The following is a 19,789-nucleotide window of genomic DNA, read 5'->3' as shown; positions in this document are numbered from 1 at the left end:
TCGTGTTGTTCTGCAAGGGTCGGTGTTGGGACCACTTCTTTTTATGCTGTATATAAATGATTTAGATGATAGAATAGATGGCTTTGTTGCCAAGTTTACAGATGATACAAAGATTGGTGGAGGAGCAGGTAGTGTTGAAGAATCAGGTAGGATGCAGAAGGACTTAGATAGATTAGGAGAATGGGCAAGGAAGTGGCAAGTGAAATACAATGTTGGAAAATGCATGGTCATGCACTTTAGTAATAGAAATAAATGTGTGGACTATTTTCTTAACGGGGAGAAAATCCAAAAAATCTGAGATGTAAAGGGACTTGGGAGTCCTTGAGCAGATCACCCTAAAGGTTAATTTGCAGGTTGAGTTGGTGGTGAGGAAGGCAAATGCAATGTTAGCATTCATTTCAGGAGGTCTAGAATACAAGAGCAGGGGTGTGATGCTGAGGCTTTGTAAGGCACTGGTGAGGCTTCACCTTGAGTATTGTGAACAGTTTTGAGCTCCTCATCTTAGAAAAGATGTGCTGGCATTGGAGAAGGTTTTGCAAGGATGATGCTGGGAATGAAGAACATTTGATGGCTCTGGGTCTGTACTCACTGGAATTCAGAAGGATGAGGGGATCTCATTGAAACAATTCAAATGTTGAAAGGCCTAGACAGAGTAGATGTGGAAAGGATGTTTCCCGTGATGGGGGAGTGTAGGACAAGAAGGCACAGCCTCAGGACAGAGGGGCATTCATTTAAGACAGAGAAGCGAAGAAATTTCTTTAACCAGAGGGTGGTGAGTTTGTGGAATTTATTACCACAGGTCATCCGGAGGGAATTTAACCCTTTTTTTCTCCGTCTCCCCTCTGAAGGCTTACAGCAACTGCAGTTGTGTTCCTGACCAATTACAGGTACTGCCGGGCACCTGTCGTACGGGGTGTTATCACCTTCTCCCGCCCTTCATGTTCTTCCTGACGCTGACCGGTTTTGTGGCCACGCTTTGCCAGACGCCATCATTCATGCTGGTGCTAAGGTAAGCCCACCTCCCTGCCCCGTCTTCGATCTCAGAATCAGAATCAACTTTAATATCACCTGCACATGTCATGAAATTTGTTGCTTTGTGGGAACAGTACTTTATACTTTATTGTCGCCAAACAATTGATACTAGAACGTACAATCATCACAGCGATATTTGATTCTGCGCTTTCCTGCTCCCTGGATTACGAATATTAAAAATAGTAAAAATTAGTAAATATTAAAAATTTAAATTATAAATCATAGATAGAAAATAGAAAAATGGAAAGTAAGGTAGTGCAAAAAAACCGAGAGGCAGGTCCGGATATTTGGAGGGTACGGCCCAGATCCGGGTCAGAATCTGTTCAGCATTCTTATCACAGTTGGAAAGAAGCTGTTCTCAAATCTGGCCATACAAGTCTTCAAGCTCCTGAGCCTTCTCCTGGAGGGAAGAGGGATGAAAAGTGTGTTGGCTGGATGGATCGTGTCCTTGATTATCCTGGCAGCACTGCTCCGACAGCGTGCGGTGCAAAATGAGTCCAAAGACGGAAGATTGATTTGTGTGATGCCCTGCGCCGTGTTCACGATCTTCTGCAGCTTCTTTCGGTCTTGGACAGGACAACTTCCATACCAGGTTGTGATGCACCCTAGAAGAATGCTTTCTACGGTGCATCTATAAAAATTAGTGAGGGTTTTAGGGGACAGGCCAAATTTCTTTAGCTTTCTCAGGGAGTGAAGGTGCTGGTGGGCCTTCTTGGCGGTGAACTCTGCTTGGTTAGACCAAGTCAGGTCATTTGTAATATTGACCCCGAGGAACTTAAAGCTTTTGACCTGCTCCACTTGCACACCACCGATGTAAATTGGGTCGTGCGGTCCACTACTCCTTCTGAAGTCAACAACCAATTCCTTCGTCTTGCTGACGTTGAGGGATAGGTTATTGTCTTCGCACCATGCCACCAGGTTCTTAATTTCCTCTCTGTACTCAAACTCATCATTACCCGAGATACAGCCTACAATTGTTGTGTCATCAGCGAACTTGTATATTGAGTTTGATGGAAACTTAAATCCAGTACGTTGCAATACATAATAAAAAAACTTAATTACTATAATAAGTGTATATTTTTAATTAAATTAGTGCAAGAAGAGAGAAAAAAAATTGAGGTGTCAATGGGTTCAATGTCTGTTCAGAAATCTGATGGCAGAGGGGAAGAAGCTGTAGTTGAATCAGTGAGTGTGTGTGTCTTCAGACTCCTGTACCTCCTCCCTGATGGTAGCAATGAGAAGAGGGCACGCCCTGCATGTTGTGGGTCCTTAATGGTGGATGCTGCCTTTTTGAGGCATCACCTTTCGAAGATGTCCTGGACGCTGGGGAATCTGGTGCAAACTAAGTCTACAACGATCTGCAGCTTTTTTTGATCACTTGCAGCTGCCCTTCACATCAAGTTCGGGAGTGCAAGAACCTGAAAAATAGAATCAGTAGTAAATTCACCGTTCAGTTCACTTTGATAAGTACATAGATTTTCTTTTTAGAGATACAGTGTGGGATAGCCCCTACCGACCCAACAAGCTGCATTGCGCAGCAATGTAACTATTTAACCCTTTAGAGGACAATTTACAACGACCAATTAACCTACTAACTGATGAAGGGTCTTGGTCCAAAATGTCGACTGTTTATTCCCCTGCTTTGATGCTGCATGTCCTGCTGAGTTCCACCAGCATTTTGTGTATTTCTGTTGCTCCAGATTTCCAGCATCTGCTGAAACTCTTTTTGTGTTTATAACCTACCAACTGGTACATCTTTAGACCATGGGAGAAAACCAGAGCACCCAGAGGAAACCCATGCAGTTCACTCCTTACAGACAGCACCAGAGTTGAACTCCAAACTCCAAACGCCCCCAGCTGTAAGAGTGTCGCGCCAGCTGCTGTGCTGCTGTGGGGCGGGTTAGCGGAGAATTAGTTCATTGCAGTCTGAGCAATGTTCTTGCCAAATGCAGGAATAGGATAGAGGCTGGTGGGCACCATGCTCGTTGTGTGAACGGGCCCGGTTACTCTATGAATCTCATTGCATGTAAACAGGCCCTTTGGCCCATCTGGTCCATGCTAGTCCATTTGCCCATGTTTGGCCCAAATCGTTTTAAACTTTAAATGGGAAATGGATTGTCAATGTGGACTTAGATGAACAACCCTCAGGCTCTAAAGCCTCACTAATTCCATGTCTTCAGGGTAGGAACCAGAAATCGGTGCCACATCCAGTTTTAGGACTGGTGACCCTTGTATAAATGTGTGTGAACTTCTATGCCATATAAAAAAATGTAACATTTCCCAGTAAGAAGGAACTGTAGCATATGTGAGTTATGGAGTTATTTTTTCTGTCTATCTATCTAAGATGTCTAAATAGCTACATATCTATCTATTTAAGTATTTATTTGGAGATATAGTGTAGAACAGGTCCTTCCAGCTCAATGAACTGTAACGGCCAGCAACCCACCTATTTAACTCTAGCCTGATCACAGGACACTATATAATGATCAATTAACCTACTAACCAGTACGTCTTTGGACTGTGGGAGGAAACCAGAGAACCCAGAGGAAACCCACATGGTCCTGTTAACATGGAACACTGCAACACAGTACAGGCCCTTCTGCCCGCGCTGTTGTGCCATCCTTTTAACATACTCCAGGATCAGTCTAACCCCTGTCTCTCATATGGCCCGCCATTTTCCTTTCATCCGGGTGCCTATTTAAGATTCTTGTACCACTACCCCCACCACTTTGTGTAAACAAAAATCACATTTGACATCTCCCTTCTCTTTCCTCCGGTTGTAGAGTCACAGTTATAGAGTCCAACTGTATAGAAACAGGCCCTTTGACCCAACTGGTCCATGCCAAACAATATACCCATCTAAATTAGTCACATTTGCCCATGTTTGAACCACTTCCCTCTAAACTGGGGTTTCCCAACCTGGGATCCACAGACGCCTCAGTTAACAGCAGGGCTCCTTGGCACAAAAATGGCTGGGGATCACGGTAAACCTTTCCAAGCCATGTTTCTGCCCACACAAAGAAATAATGCAGGAGGAACTTGGCAGGCCTATGGGGGGTGGGGGGGAAATGAACTGTGCCAAGACCCTTCACCTGGACCCATCTGAACATTGACTTTTCATTTCCCTTCATAGATGCTGCCTGACCTGCTGAGTTCCTCCAGCGTTTTGTGTTCTGCTCCAGATTTCTGCCTTCAGCAGCGTCTCTTGTGTCTCCATGTGCCTGCCCCTGCCCAATACTCCTTTAAAAGTTGGTTTTGTGCCTGCATTGACCACTTCATTTAGCCCCTTATTCCGTACGTTCATCACCTACTTTGTTTAGAAAAATGAATTTGCCCCTCAAGTTCCTATTAATCCTTTTCCGTGTCACCCTGAACCCACGCCCTCTCGTTCTTGATTTCCCGACTCTGGGAGAGAGGAAGTGGCACAGCAGCGTTGCGGTCAGCATAACGCCGTTACACAGGTTCAATCCCACCGCTCTCTGTAAGGAGTTTGCACATTCCACCCATTCCTGTGGCTGTTCCGGGTTCCTCCCACGTTCCAAAGTACAGGTTAGTAGGTAAAAAACAAATAGTCCATGCATCTCTCTTTTAAACTTTCACCTCTCACCTTAAATGCATCTCTCCTAGGCTGGTATACGGGTGGGGGGAGCGGCTACTGCACGATTGAACTAAGCGGCAGAGAGTTGTAAACTTAGTCAGCTCCATCACAGGCACCAGCCTCCATAGTATCCAGGACATCTTCAAGGAGCGATGCCTCAAAAAGGCGGAGTCCATCCTTAAGGACCCCCAACATCCAGGACATGCCCTCTTCTCATTGCTGCCAACAGGGAGGAGGTACAGGAGCCTGAAGGCACACACTCAACGATTCAGGAACAGCTTCTTCCCCTCTGCCATCCGATTTCTGAATGGGCATTGAACCCGTGAACAGAACCTCTCTACTTTTTTTGGACTACTTATTAACTCTTTGATATACATGTACATACTGTACGGTAATTCACGTTTTTCTCTATTATTATGTAATGCATTCCACTGCTGCCGCAAGGACAACAAATTTCACGACATATACCGGTGATATTAAACCTGATCCTGATTTTGATTCCGACTTTGATTCTGACTTGACATTTCTACTCTGGGAGAAAGTTCCTGACTGTCTGTCATATCTATTCCCCCCATAACTTCATAAACTTTTATCAGATCGCTGCTCAGCATCCAACACTCCAAAACAGCCCAATTCTGTAGAACCTTTCTTTGTTATTCAGTGAATGAGGCTGCATGGTACAGAAATTGCATTAGGGCAGACAGGAAGGCTCGACAATGGGTAGTCAAAACTGCCCAATGCATCACCAGCATCAGCCTATCCACCATCAAGGACGTATATACAGAAAAGTGCCTGAAAAGGGCCAGTAACTTCATGAGGGATCCCACCCACCCTGCTCATGGACTGTTTGTCCCACTCCCATCAGGTGTGTAGCGTCCACACCAGGATCACCAGTCTCAAAAACAGTTACTTTCCTCAAGCAGTAAGGCTGATCAACACCTCCACCCACCAACCCACCCCTCCACACCCCCAACCACCACTACTTTATCAATTTCTGTCAGAGTCACCTTGTGTGCAGACATTCCTGTGCCCAGCGTCACTTAATGGACATACAATCAGTGTATACAAGCTATCTTATGTATTTATATTTATTGTTCTTTATCTTATTGCATAGTTTTTTTATTCTGCATTGGATCTGGGGTAACAATTATTTTGTTCTCCTTTAGATTAAATTCGATTAGATTCAACTTTATTGGCATTGTGCCGAGTACAGATACAAAGCCAATGAAATGCAGTTAGCATCTGACCAGAAATGCAAAGAATAGTGTTATTTACAAAATAACTGCGAATAAAAAGTAAGTGCTACAGCACACAAATATAAAAGTACTGAGACAGTACAGTATGGGTGCAATACTGCTTAGCGCTGTGATGTGAGGTTCAGCAGGGTCACAGCCTCAGGGAAGAAGCTCTTCCTGTGCCTGCTGGTGCGGGAGCGGAGGCTCCTGTAGCGCCTACCGGATGGGAGGAGAGTAAAAAGTCCATGGTTAGGGTGAGATGCATCCTTGATAATGCTTTTCACCCTGCCCAGGCAGCGTTTATGGTAGATGTTCTCAATGGTGGGCAATTGGGTGCCGATAATCCGCTGGGCAGTTTTCACCACATGCTGGAGTGCTTTGTGGTCTGATACGGGACAATTGCCATGCCACACTGAGATGCAGTTGAGTATACTCTCAATGAGTATAGCGGTAAAAGTCTGTCAGTATCCTGGGACAGAGGTGAGCTTTCTTGATGCTCCACAGGAATGTTGCGCCTTTTTGATCAGGATGGAGGAGTTCAGGGACCAGGTGAGATCCTTGGAAATGTGGACACCAAGGAGTTTGAAGCTTGATACACGCTCCACGACAGCTCCGTTGATGTAGATGGGGATGTGAGTGTGGCTTCTAGCATGCCTGAAGTTCACAATGATCTCCTTGGTCTTCTGGGTGTTGAGGGCCAGGTTGTTGTTGGCACACCACACGGCCAGGTGCTGGACCTCGTCCCTGTAGGCCGTCTCGTCATCCCCTCTTTACACTTGTGTACTGGAAATGACATAGCTGGCTGTTGGTTTTGTGGCATTAGCACTGAGTGGTTCCGGGTTCGAATCCGGCCGGCTCCTTGCACGATTCCCATCGATGTTGAGCTGAGAGTCAAGCCAGCAACTTGGCCTCAGGCAAAAATGCTAAAGAAACAGCAAGGTTGTCATCCGATGCGCCATGAAGACTGGAAATAACATTAAACAATGTTATTAACAAACCCACAGTTTGTAAATAATCCACACATTTACATTCCATTCTTGTCTGTTGATTTGCAGGTCGGTGAAGCCTGAAGATAAGTCCTTTGCAATAGGAATTCAATTCATGTTATTCCGAGTTCTAGGTATGTACAAGGTGGCTTTGGGGTGACGCACAGAGTGGGTGTGTGTATGTTTCCCAGTGAGGCACTGACTGACCTACGCGGGAGAATCAAATGTGGGGAAAATGAATACTCACAAACAATCCATCCCGCAGACTTTCTGCCTGGTAACGGACTGTTTTACTGGTGACTTTCATATCCATTCTTTAAACCGTCTGAATAGGTGGGGCTTATCAGCCCTGTTTGGCAGCTCAACCAGAAGGAATACTCTGACCTCAAAACTCCACTGCCTTGTGGCTATACCCACTCATGGGCAAGGCTTTGGGAGTAAACCCCGAGGGAAAGGATCTGGAGCTGGAAACCATTAGGTAGTAGTCCTACATTGAGTTCAACACTGACTAGCAATTCCTGCGTCACCACTGGAACCAAACTGTACAGGTCTCTGCCGCTCCTGTGGATTCATTATCTGTGTGTAGAGGGGGAGCCTTCTGCATGGGCAACAGCTTGCTCTCCATATCACACTGCCCTGGCTTGTGTGTCGAATGTAGGCAGCTAGGATACAACACCCACGGTTGAGCTCAGCAAACGGAGGGATTCCGGATGTCCTGTGTTTATCATTTCATTTCACATTGAGGTAGCACGAGGGAAAATGATTACAGAACTCAGAATCGAGCGTTCCAGTTGCAGAGAAAGTGCAGTGCGGGCAGACAATAAGGTGCAAGGCCACGATGAGATAGACTGTGAGGTCAAGAGTCCATCTTATCACACTAGGGGACTATTCAGATTGATTACAAGAGCGTGGAAAGTGTGCATGTGGCTTGTATGTAACATTTTAAATTGTCTGAGTTCAGTGGGGTTGAAGCTTTAATGAGTTGAGAGTTAAAGGACAAAAGTTTAGGGGTAACATGAGGGGGAACTTCTTTACTCAGCAAGTGGTAGCTGTGTGGAACGAGCTTCCAGCAGAAGTGGTTGAGGCAGGTTCGATGTTGTTGTTTAAAGTTAAATTGGATAGATATATGGACAAGAAAGGAATGGAGGGTTATGGGCTGAGTGCAGTTCGGTGGGACTAGGATAGGGTAAGAGTTCGGCACAGACTAGAAGGGCCGAGATGGCCTGTTTCCGTGCTGTAATTGTTATATGGTTATATAAAGCTGTCCTTGAGCCTGGCTTTCAGACTATTGTATCTTCTGCCTGATGGGAAGGAGGAGAACAGAAAATGTCTGGGGATTCGGGAGTGGTCTTTGATAATTTTGGCTGCTTTACTGAGACAGTGAGCAGTCTAGACAGAGTCTGTGAGGGGAGGCTGGTTTCTGTGATGTGCTGAGCTCTCTCCACAACTCTCTGCTCTTCCTTGTGGAGTTGGGCAGATCATTTCCCGTACCAAACCACAATTTACCTATGGTTTTCTATGGCGCATCAGCAAGATTTGGTGAGGGTCGACAGGGACGTGCCGAATTACTTCAGCCTCAGGAGAAGGTGGTGACAGTGGTGAGCTTTCTTGGTCGTGGTGTCTGGGGTTAGACCAGGATGGGCTACTGGTAATGTTCACTCCTAGGAACTCGCAGCTCTCAACCCTCTTGATCTTAACACTGTTGAGTGAGACGAGGCGGACTGCTCTTATGAGTTGAGGCAAGGAGGGAGAAAGTAAGACCATATTAGATGGAATGATGAGAGTGGGGAGAGGAGAATGAGAGTGGGGAGAGGAGAACGAGGGTGGGGAGTGCAAGCAAAAGCACACCATAAGACTATAAAGCATGGGAGCACAATTTGGGCATTCAGCCGAATGAGTCTGCTCCACCATTCCTTCATGGCTGATTTATTATCCCTCTCAACCCCTTTCTCCTGCCTTCTCCCCATATCCTTTGACACCCTGACTGGTCAAGAATCTTTCAACCTGCACCTTAAATATACCCAATGACTTGGCCTCCACGGCCATTTCTGGCAATGAATTGCACAGATTCACCACCCTCTGGCTGACAAAGTTCCTTCTCATAACCGTTCTAAGAGGCATCCTCGTATTCTGAGGCTGTGCCCACTGGCCCTGAGCTCCCCCACTATTGGAAACGTCTTCTCCACATCCACCCTGTCTTTGCCTTTCAACATTCGATATGCTTCAATGGGATCTCCCTCTCATTCTTCTAAACTCCAGCGAGTACAGGATCGACAGCCAGCAAGTATTCCACATACGTCAACGCTTTCACTCTGAGAATCATCCTTGTGAGCCTTCTCTGAACCTCCTCCAATGCAGCACATTCTTCCTTAGATCTTCTTCTGCATGTGCCTTGTGTGTTACACGCTTCGGCAATCATGGCTTTCCACATCGAAGGATCCCACGCAGTGTCAATGATATCTCACACTCTTAGATCTGTTAGTTCTTTCACAGTGTCCATATATTTTCTTCATTGCCTTCCTCTTTCGCGTTTCCCGGGCATACGGCCTTGTAACGTATTTCTCCCTTTCTGATGACATGGCCCAGGAATTTAAGTTTCCTCCCTTTTAATGTTCTCATTAAAGATCTTTTAGTATGGGCACGTTGGAGTACTGTCTCATTAGTTACTCTATCTGTATGTGATATTTTCAGCTTTCTTCAATAAGGGGCCCAAAACTGCTCACAGTACTCCCAAGTGCGGTCTGACCAATACCTCGTAAAGCCTCACCATTAAATCCTTGCTTTTATATTCTAGGTCTCTTGAAATTGTGGACACTATCCACCCAGAAAATTTCTTTTCCCATAAGCTCTCATCTGCAAACCAGACTATTAAAACAAAAACCTCACACCAACCTCACACCACCTCATCTATCAGACTATTAAAACAAAAACCTCACACCAATATAAAAGTTTTTTCCCCCAGACAATTAATCTGATCAGCCATTCTTGTTAGCCCTCACCCACCCCCTCTATCTATTACCCCCCTGTCAGTGCACTGTAAGTAGATGGATAGATATACTTTATTGATCCCGAGGTTAATTGGGTTTCGTTACAGCTGCACCCACCAAGAACAGAGTAGAAACATAGCAATACAAAACCACAAACAATCAAATAATAATATGTAAACCATGCCAGATGAAAATAAGTCCAGGACCAGCCTATTGGCTCAGGGTGTCCGACCCTCCAAGGGAGGAGCTGCAAGGTTGGATGGCCACTAGCAGGAATGACTTCCCATGATGCTCAGTGCTGCATCCCGGTGGAATGAGTCTCTGGCTGAATGTACTCCTGTGCCCAGCGGTGTAGATGATGTTACACGCCGACGTCGGGTTGGCAGAGGAAGGGATGTACACAACAACCACAATTGAATGTGAAATTTCCCTTGGCAAATAATATGGCCGGAGTCCAACAGCAAAAAGTTCAATATCCGGGCTACAGACACGTTCCTTGATCGTAATGCTTTCTATAATGCTGTTTCCATTGTAAATACATGCTGGTCTTTATGTATTTATGCACATTTTGTTCCTTATCTGTAGTTTAACCTCTAACTTTATTTTTATATGTCTTTTTTCTTTACTCTTGTTGAATGTTGTTTTTTTTTTGTTGGATGCCATGCCCTGATCAACACACCACAGCAAATCCCCCGTACATGTAAATGCATATGGTGAAGAAAAGTGATCCTTGATAATATGGATCAGACTCAGGTTTATTAACAATCCCACATATACTGTACGTTGTGATATTTGTTCTACAGTAATAGAACAATGCAACACATAACAAAACTATCAACTACAACAAGAAATGTAAAAAGAAAGTGAAAATAGTGAGTTAGTGTTCATGGGTTCATTGTCCATTTAGAAGTCTGACAGTGGAGGGGGAAGGAGCTGTTCCTGATGAATCATTGAGTGTGGGTCCTCAGCTCCTGTATCTCCTCTGTGATGGTAGCAATGAGAACTGGGCATGTCCTGGGTGATGAGTGTCCTTAATGATGGATGCCACCTTTCTGAGGCATCGCCTTTTGAAGATTTCCTCAATGTAAGAGTGACATACCAAACATGGTGACTGGTGCAGCCTCACAGTCTCCCTACAGCACTTGACATTGTGAATTACTCGACCTCTCTCACCTACCCCTCGCTCACCTGGTCTTCAATGACTCCATAACTCACATTCTCAATATTATTGATTTTATATTTACTGAGTTTGTCTTTTTTTTTGCACATTGATTGCCTTTGTGTGTAGATTTTCATTGATTCTATTGTAATTCTTTGTTCTACTGTGAATGCCCACTAGGTAATGACTCTCAGGGTTGTATATGGTGCTTTGACAGTAAATTTACTTTGAGCTGTGAACTTTGAAACCAGGAGTTTGTCTATATGGGACACTGTGGCTGGCCACAGCTAATGGGTCACCACACTGACCACAATTCCCCAGAGGAAGTTGTGCACTGAAGAGCATACGTATTGGAAATGTCCGGTGTGGAGGGAGTGCTGTGTGAGTGAAGTCACACCACAGAAACACTCTCATCACTTCCACTCAGACCATCAATGAACCATGCTGGAGAGCGGCTGTGGGCTGCGGGAGGGGTTTCGGTGGGTGGGGGGAGAGTTGCAGGAAATGCCTTTATTGGTGTTCTCTAGTCGTTGTTCTTGACAAACTCGCTCCCTCACTTGCCCATGTTCTCTCATAGCCTGGTTGCCTGGACCAGTCCTCTATGGAAGCACGATCGATAGCACGTGTATCCGATGGGAGAGCAAATGCAAGACCAAGGCAGCGTGTCGATACTACAACCTTGATCTCTTCCGAACTCGGTACAGATGCATCACCTTATTAACCCCTTGTTGAATAGGTTGGGGATTGGCTGGGGATTCCCGGGAGCCCCTCTCTCCACTCCCTTAGCCCGTCAGATCCAGAGTCACAGGAGACAGCAAGTGCTGCACTCTACCTCCTGTTCCTAATAAAGTGTCCACTCAGTGTATGTTCATGGTTTTCTGCTGATCTAACCCATCTACTTCAATGAGGCAGTGGAGGCTACCTCAGTAAATATATTTAAGACACGGTTGGATAGATTTTTGCATAGTAGGGGAATTAAGGGTTATGGGAAAAAGTGGAGATGAGTCCATGGTCAGATCAGCCAAGATCTTATTGAATGGCAGAGCAGGCTCGACTGGTCAGATGGCCGACTCCCGCTCCTATTTCTTATGTTCTTACTTCAAGGTTTGACATTTCATGCTTACAGAGATGCCCTTCTGCACACCACTGTTGTAACGGGTGGTTATTTGAGTTACTGTCACCTTCCTGTCAGCTTGAACCAGTCTGGCCGTTCTCCTCTGACCTCTCTCATTAACAAGTGGTTTTCACCCACAGAACTGCCACTCACTGGATGTTTTTTGATTTTTTTTCACACCATTCCCTGTAAACTCTAGAGACTGTTGTGCGTGAAAATCCCAGGAGATCAGCAGTTCCTGAGCCACTCAACTCACCCCATCTGGCACCAACAGTCATTCCATAGTCAAAGTCACCTAGATCACATTTCTTCCCCATTCTGATGTTGGTCTGAGCAACAACTGAACCTCTTGACCACGTCTGCATGCTTTAATGCATGGAGTTGCTGCCACATGATTGGCTGATTAGATATTTGCATTAATGAGCAGGCGTGCCTAATAAAGGAGACACACAAAGCCACTAGATGGACTCAGCAAGTTAGTCAGCATCCGTGGGAGGAAAGTCGGTAGTCAGTGTTTCAGGTGGGGACCCTTAGTCTGTACTAACGAATCTGGAATTTTCAGATGAAGGATTACAGTAGTGTAACCATCAGTGTAATCGCTTTATGGTGCCAGTGATCACTGACTGGGGTTCGATTCCCACCACCGTCTGTAAGGAGCTTGTACGTTCTCCATGTGACCATGTGGGTTTCCTCCAACATTCCATAGGTTTCCGGGTTAGTTGTGGGCATGCTATGTTAGCTCCAGAAGCATTTCGGCACTTGCTGGCTGCCCCCAGCATTATCCTGGGTGATTTGATTTGATGCAAACGGCATTTCACTGTATGTGTTGATATACGTGTGACAAATAAAGCTAATCTTTAAAAGACTTGAAACATCGACGGTCCGTTTCCCTCCCAAGATGCTGACTGAGCCACCAAGTTCCTCCAGTGCCTTTTTGGAATTGCTTTGGTTTACTATTGTCACATGTACCAAGAAATAGTGACAAGTTTCTCTTGCACACTGTTTATACATAGCATCACACATAGCATTGAGGTAGAACAAGATGGAACAATAACTGTTGGTTGCCTTTCATGACCGATGGTGACGTAACCTGCGAGGGAGGAGTTTTGTAATGAAAAAGCCCAGTTCCTCTCTTTCGGCCTCAAAAATCTTGGTCCAATGGTACAAAAAATTGTCACGACTGGAGACCTCCTCAGCTGCAGTGGATAGCTATGACGCCTTCTGTGCTTTGTCGCACCCTTCGCTCTCCACGAAGCGTGGCAGCACCACCTTCTTGGCTGTTGGATCTTGTAGTAGGTCTGCCCAGTCTGTCAGAACAGGTTTCGTAGGCTTTTCCCTGTCTCACCGGGGTTGGAGGTTCCTGGCTACCCTCACCCGGTTTACCCCGCCTGTTGAAGTGCTGTACCGGAGTGTGGCCACTGTTGTATGCAAACAGTCGCTTGGAGCCACAGGTGAGAGCTGGGGAGCAGGTGGGGGCCAAAGCTGGGTGAACTACCCCCGGGCAGAGCACGACAAGCCCACCACTGGAGGTACTGCCCCTCCCTGGACATCCCATACACCCTAAAACAATAACAATGCAGAATAAAGTGTCACAGCTAGTAAAAAAAAAGTGCTATGCAGGTAAATGATAAAAGTGCAAGATCATAGATAGATAGATATACTTTATTAATCCCGAGGGAAATTTGGTTTCGTTACAGCCTCACCAACCAAGAATAGAGCATAAATATAGCAATACAAAAACCACAAACAATCAAACAACAAAATGCAAACTATGCCAGATGGAAAATAAGTCCAGGAGCAGACTATTGGCTCAGGGTGTCTGACCCCCCACGAGAGGAGCTGCACGTTCGACGGCCACAGGCAGGAAAGACCTCCCGTGCTACCCAGTGTTGTATCAAGGTGGAATGTGGCCGAAGTCCAACAGTAAAAAGTCCAATATCATAAAGAAGCTAAGGGTCCATCTGATTGTACAAGCATTCCTCCAGGGCTTCGTGTCTGTATTGCTAAAGATTCCAGCTTCTGCAGAATCTCATGTGTTTTTGATGATGTCATCCTGCGTTACAAAGGCAGTGAGGTGAGCTGTGACATTCTGCTAAAAGTAACGTTGTCCCTTTTCTGTTTGGCCACCCAGGTACATCGGGCTCCAGATATTATTCCAGTGTGCTGGCTTCCTGTTCTTCCTAATGGCCTACTACTTCCTCCAGAGGAACTTACTGAGACAGGAGAAGCAAGAGAAGCCATTGACTGAAATTCGTCCTCACCCAAAGGAGGTGGAGGAGAGGGAGACGCTGATGGATCAGGGCTCTAACGCCATCTCCCAGCCGAAGGTGTGAGAGGACATCCAGACGCAGCTGGTCATATAATCTGTATATAATCTCCAGTGCCAGCAGCAAGAGGTGCTCAATTTCTGTCAATCCCAGACAGCCCCCACTGTCTAATAGTCTGTGATATGGTATTTACCCCAATGTTCCATCTTGGGAGAGAACTGTGTGAGGATAATCTCTGAGGAGACAAAGGGAAACCACCTCTTGTTCACGTGTCCAACGCTGGGTAGGGGTTTCTATCCCTGCGCAATTCCCCGACAGTTCCTGGGTGCATCAAGAAAGTATCCTGGCTCAAAAAAAAAAAGAATTCAGGGTTTGACACAGGCCTTGACCCTGGTTAGTGAAAGAAAATGCCGAAAACAATTCCAACCAATGGTTAGTGACACCGTTAAAGTACAGATTTATTTCAAAACATACTGTGAAATGCGCTGTTTGCGCTAACAGCCAACACATCCCAAGGATGTGCTGGGAGCAGCCTGCAAGTGTTGCCACATATTCTGGCACCAGTATGGCAAACCCACAATGCTTGCAGTTAGCACAATACTATCACAGCTCAGGTTGTCGGAGTGCAGAGATCAATTCTGGCGCCATCTGTAAGGAGTTTGTACGTTCCTCCCCGTGAACTGTGAGTGTTTCCTTCCACAGTCCAAAGGCAACGTATCAGTTAGTGCGTTAATTGATCACTGGAAATCGTTCCGTGATTAGACTAGAGTTAAATAGGTGGGTTGCTGAGTTGTGCGACTCATTGAGCCAGAAGAGGCCTCTTTCTTCCACGTTGCAACTCTAAATACAATAAATTGAGAAAAAAAACACAAAATACAACAAGTAACAAAACAACAGGAAAGTGAGTGCCTTTCCTCCCTCCCACACACAGGGACAGTCCTCCAACTCCAGGACAGGCCTCCAGCCTCCAGTCTCCAGGCTTCAGCCATTGTGTTTCAATTTCCACTCTCCTGATCACCCTTCAGCCTTCGGTATTGACCCCTGGACCAGCTGACGATGGGACCCTGAACTCCAGGTTTGAAATCTGGGCCCGCCGGCTCACCGGCCCTCGTTCTTCCTGCTCGCAATAGGCATCTGATGCCAGGACCCACTGAACTGAAAGAGCCCAACTTCTACAGATGTCCACATTGCTGGCCTTCAGCGTGGAACAGAGACTTAGATTCCAGATGTTCTTCGTCACACAACAATGTCACTAGCTTTCAACTGTGGGGCGGAAGCCTGGACTCCAGATGTTCTTCGTCCCACAACCACATCACTAGCTTTCAACTGTGGACCGGAGGCCTATAGCCCAGTTGTCCTTAATCAACTGTCCACATCACTGTGCCTAAAACCTAATCTGATTTTGAACTCTTCACTAATCCCTAATCTTACCCCAACTCTCCTCTCTGTCCCCAAAACTATCCATACAAACTTAAAAGTGCAAATAGGACTGAGCCACAGTCTTGATGGAGACCAAAGTTTGGTGCCATCTTGACCGAAATCCTCAAACCTCAAATCCCTCCAAAAGTTCAAATGGGATTGCTTCTGAAATGCTGGTCATATAATATTGCCACTCAGAGCCATGATACCCGTGAAGGTATTTGTGACAGGGCAGTGGGGAGAGTGTGCTCTCCCATGGTCCTATAGTTGTCACTGGACGCTTTCCAAAATTACTCAAGTATACACTGTCCTCATTGAAGTTATACCATCGTGTCTCCCTGCCCATGGTTTATCCATGTGCATGGGTGTTTGGATTCAGGTTTATTTATCACATGTACATTGAAACATACAGTCAAATGCATCATTTGTGTCAACAACCAACATTAAAGAAAGAAAGCAATAGAGAGGTAGTCTTCATGAGTTTATGGACCATTTAGAAATCTAATGACAGAGGTGAAGAAGCTCTTCCTCAATCACTGAGTGTGAATCTTCAGGCTCCTTTACCTCCTCCCTGATGGTACTAATGAAAGAAGATGTCCCAGATAGTGAGGTATTGCCTCGTGAAGATGTCCCCCATGCCGTGATGGAACTGACTTGAGTCTACAGCCCTCCGCAGCCTCTTTTGGTCCCGCACGTTGGAGCCTCCATGCCAGACAGTGATGCAACCAGTCAGGATTCCCTCCACAGAACATCCACAGAAATTTGCAAGTCTTTCATGACATACCAAGTCTCAAACCCCCTGCTGGTATGCCTTCTTCATGTTTGCATCAATATTTTGGGCCCAGGATAGACCTTCAGAGACGTTGACAAAAATTGATGAGAGTTGACATGGACATGCCAGAATGGATCTTCTGAGATGAGCTTGGATCTGCTCATTCTTTCCATTGCTGACCCCTCAATGATGACTTACATGTGTACCCTCAATCTCCACTTCCTGAAGTCCACCATCGGTTCCTTGGTCTCACTGACAAGGTGGTTGTTGTGACTCCACTGGACCAGCCGATCTATCTCATTCCTGTATTCCTGTCCATTGAGCCAGCTTATCGCCTGATTTCACTTTGCTGCTGCATTTTATGGGCTGAAGATGTGCATGATGCTATAGAAATGCAGTTCCTCATTCCCTCTCTGCGCACACACACATCCACTGAGCTATCAGGTGATGTCTTCAACAGTATTATGTAGAACACTTGGCAGCAGACACAAAATGCTGAAGGAACTCGGCAGCTCAGATAACATTTATGGAAATGAATAAACAGTCGACAAATTGTGTAAATACAAAAAAAAGACTAATACTAAATAAATCATACTGAGAGCATAAGTAGTAGAGTCCTTGAAAATGAATCTGTAGGTTGTAGAATCAGTTTAGCATTGAGATGATTGAAGTTCAGGAGCCAGACTTTTGAAGGGTAATAACTGTTCCTGAACCTGGTGGTGTGGGTCCTGAGGGTTCTGTACCTCCTCCCCGATGGCAGCTGCAAGAAGAGAGCATGCCCTGGATGGTGATATATATGTACTTTGATAATAAATTTACCTTGAACCTTGATAAATACCCAACTACACAGAAGGGATGGTAGAAATGGAGGATGTTATTGAGTGAGCTAGGGAGGGAGGCGGAGGAGAGGTTCTCCCCAACTCTGGACCCTGCTGTCTCAGATCATAGTTCTGTGCACCACCCGCCTGCTACTGACCTTCAAGAGATCTTTGCTCCACATGTTATGTGTTTCTGCTGCAAACCCCAATCTTGGAATGCTGCCTTGGAATTTAAAACTCAATTTCCTTTGTATATAGCACAGTGAACTTTAGACCATGTTGATCACAGCAAAGCATTAATTCCTCTTTTAAACTTTCATGAACTGTATTGCTTACAGATGTATTTTAGTACATTTATCATTCAACTGTGAGATATGAAACTGTGAGACGTTTTCAATTCTGACATTTATCATTTGAAAGGGGGTTCAAAATGTGAATAAGGATCTCAAGATTCAAGATTGTTTACTGTCATTTTTAGTACACAAGTTGTAAAGGAAAACAAAGTCATTATTACTCCGGATCTGATGCAGCACAAAAAATACACAATAATAATAATCAACAGGATTCAGCAGTCCCACGCGCATATAAAATTCTGATAAGAAGTACACACCATTGAATTTAAATAAAACCACAACCTAGACAAATGAAGAAATTACCACTGCAGAAGAAAAAGTTAACCAATGGAAGACATCCCCATGATCTGAGCAGACTAGATGTTGATAAGGAAGCGTCATATGCCTGGCTTAGAGTTGGAGACCTTTATACTTTATACTTTATTGTCACCAAACAATTGATACCAGAATGTACAATCATCACAGTGATATTTGATTCTGCGCTTCCTGCTCCCTGGAGTACAAATTGATAGTAAATATTAAAAATTGACATTGTAAATCATAAATAGAAAATGGAAAGTAAGGTAGTGCAAAAAAAAACGAGAGGCTGGTCCGGATATTTGGAGGGTACAGCCCTCTGGAAACAGAAATGTTCCTTGTGGCAGCAAAGGACCAGGTGGTTAACACAAAAAATTAAAAATACAAATAAAAGACCAACAATTTAAGGTGCTAAAGGCAGAAAATGCCAAGAGAAACCAGAAGCAATCCAACACATTACAGAATTCTGAAGCAGTTTAACTCAATCTAATTACTTACACAGGCACAATCAAGTGCAAATATCATTCACCAAACTCTTGCTTTAAAATACAAGCTCGTAAAAGAAACCGTACCTTACTATAAATACAAGCCTGGTTCAGTTTTAGAGTCAGAGTTCCACAGATTATATTACAACCGTTCCATCATTGCAAGTAGGACAATCCATAATAACCGGACACAATAATTCAGGATAAACAAGCAACAACTTATTTAATAGATACAGCCATTCCAAACACATATAACACACAGAAATCAATCAGTGAGAAACACCAGATATATGCTGAATTAAAAGAAGAAATTGAAAGACTATGAAACATGAACAGGGTATACTTTGTCCTGCAAGTAATATCTACAACTGGTATCATCCTAAAGTCACTACACAATAGCATTAAACAATGTCTATGTTAATGATCAGAAAGCCACAATACTAAACACCACTAGAATACTCTGAAAGTTCCCAGCAATTGAGAAATGAGTGTGCTTGCCTATGCCCGTACCTCGGGTTTTACAAGCTTGAGTTGAAAAAAAAATCACAATAAATATATGTTAGTTTATGTACATTGATTGTATGTCTATAAATTGACACTAGGTACAGGAGTGTCTGTACATCAGGTGACTCTGACAGGTAATGATAAAGTAGTGGTGGTTGGGGGTGTGGAGGGGTGGGTTAGTGGGCGGAGGTGTTGATCAACCTTACTGCTTGGGGAAAGTAACCGCTTTTGAGTCCGGTGGTCCTGGTGTGGATGCTACGTAACCTCCCTGTCAAGCAGTCCATGAGCAGGGTGGGTGGATCCTTTATGATGTTACTGACTCTTTTGTCTGTGCTATACTGAGCCTTGGAGTTCGATGATGGTATATCCTTGTAGGATTGTGAAAATGGGAGTTACTCCTGATCCTCTTTCTAGCTTCACAGCTGGGACCCTCTCTCCAAGGAGTTGCTCTCAGGACAAATCTCCCATGGAGAGATTATTTGGTGAAACAGGACAATACTGAGAGAGTGTTGCACAATGTGAGGGGTGGCACTGTGGGAGGGGTGGTACTGAGGGAGGGTCACACTGTGGGAGGGGTGGTACTGAGGGAGAGTCACACTGCGGGAGGGGTGGTACTGAGAGAGGGTCACACTGTGGGAGGGGTGGTACTGAGGGAGGGTCACACTGCAGGAGGGGCGGTACTGACGGATGGTCACACTGCAGGAGGGGTGGTACTGAGGGAGAGTCACACAGTGGGAGGGGTGGTATTGAGGGAGGGTCACAC

The 19,789-nt window shown here is 45.1% G+C and overlaps 1 protein-coding gene across 2 annotated transcripts in view; it reads left to right on the top strand.

The window, feature by feature from the left end:
- Nucleotides 1-19,093, top strand: part of slco2b1 (solute carrier organic anion transporter family, member 2B1) — a 96,463-nt gene extending 77,370 nt beyond the window's left edge. The window contains exons 12-15 of one of the 2 annotated variants that reach the window (XM_072262545.1): nucleotides 849-1,009; nucleotides 6,921-6,985; nucleotides 11,575-11,695; nucleotides 14,243-19,093. In XM_072262545.1, the coding sequence (XP_072118646.1) occupies nucleotides 849-1,009; nucleotides 6,921-6,985; nucleotides 11,575-11,695; nucleotides 14,243-14,444 (549 nt within the window). In that variant the 3' untranslated portion in view covers nucleotides 14,445-19,093. The remainder of the gene's footprint in view (nucleotides 1-848; nucleotides 1,010-6,920; nucleotides 6,986-11,574; nucleotides 11,696-14,242) is intronic. The other variant, XM_072262546.1, reaches the window with a different exon arrangement.
- Nucleotides 19,094-19,789: the final 696 nt, after the last annotated feature.

Source organism: Mobula birostris, chromosome 7 (assembly GCF_030028105.1).
Source record: "Mobula birostris isolate sMobBir1 chromosome 7, sMobBir1.hap1, whole genome shotgun sequence".
Taxonomy (NCBI): domain Eukaryota; kingdom Metazoa; phylum Chordata; class Chondrichthyes; order Myliobatiformes; family Myliobatidae; genus Mobula; species Mobula birostris.
Note: the sequence above shows the minus strand (reverse complement) of the source record. Positions and strands in the feature narration are given on the sequence as shown.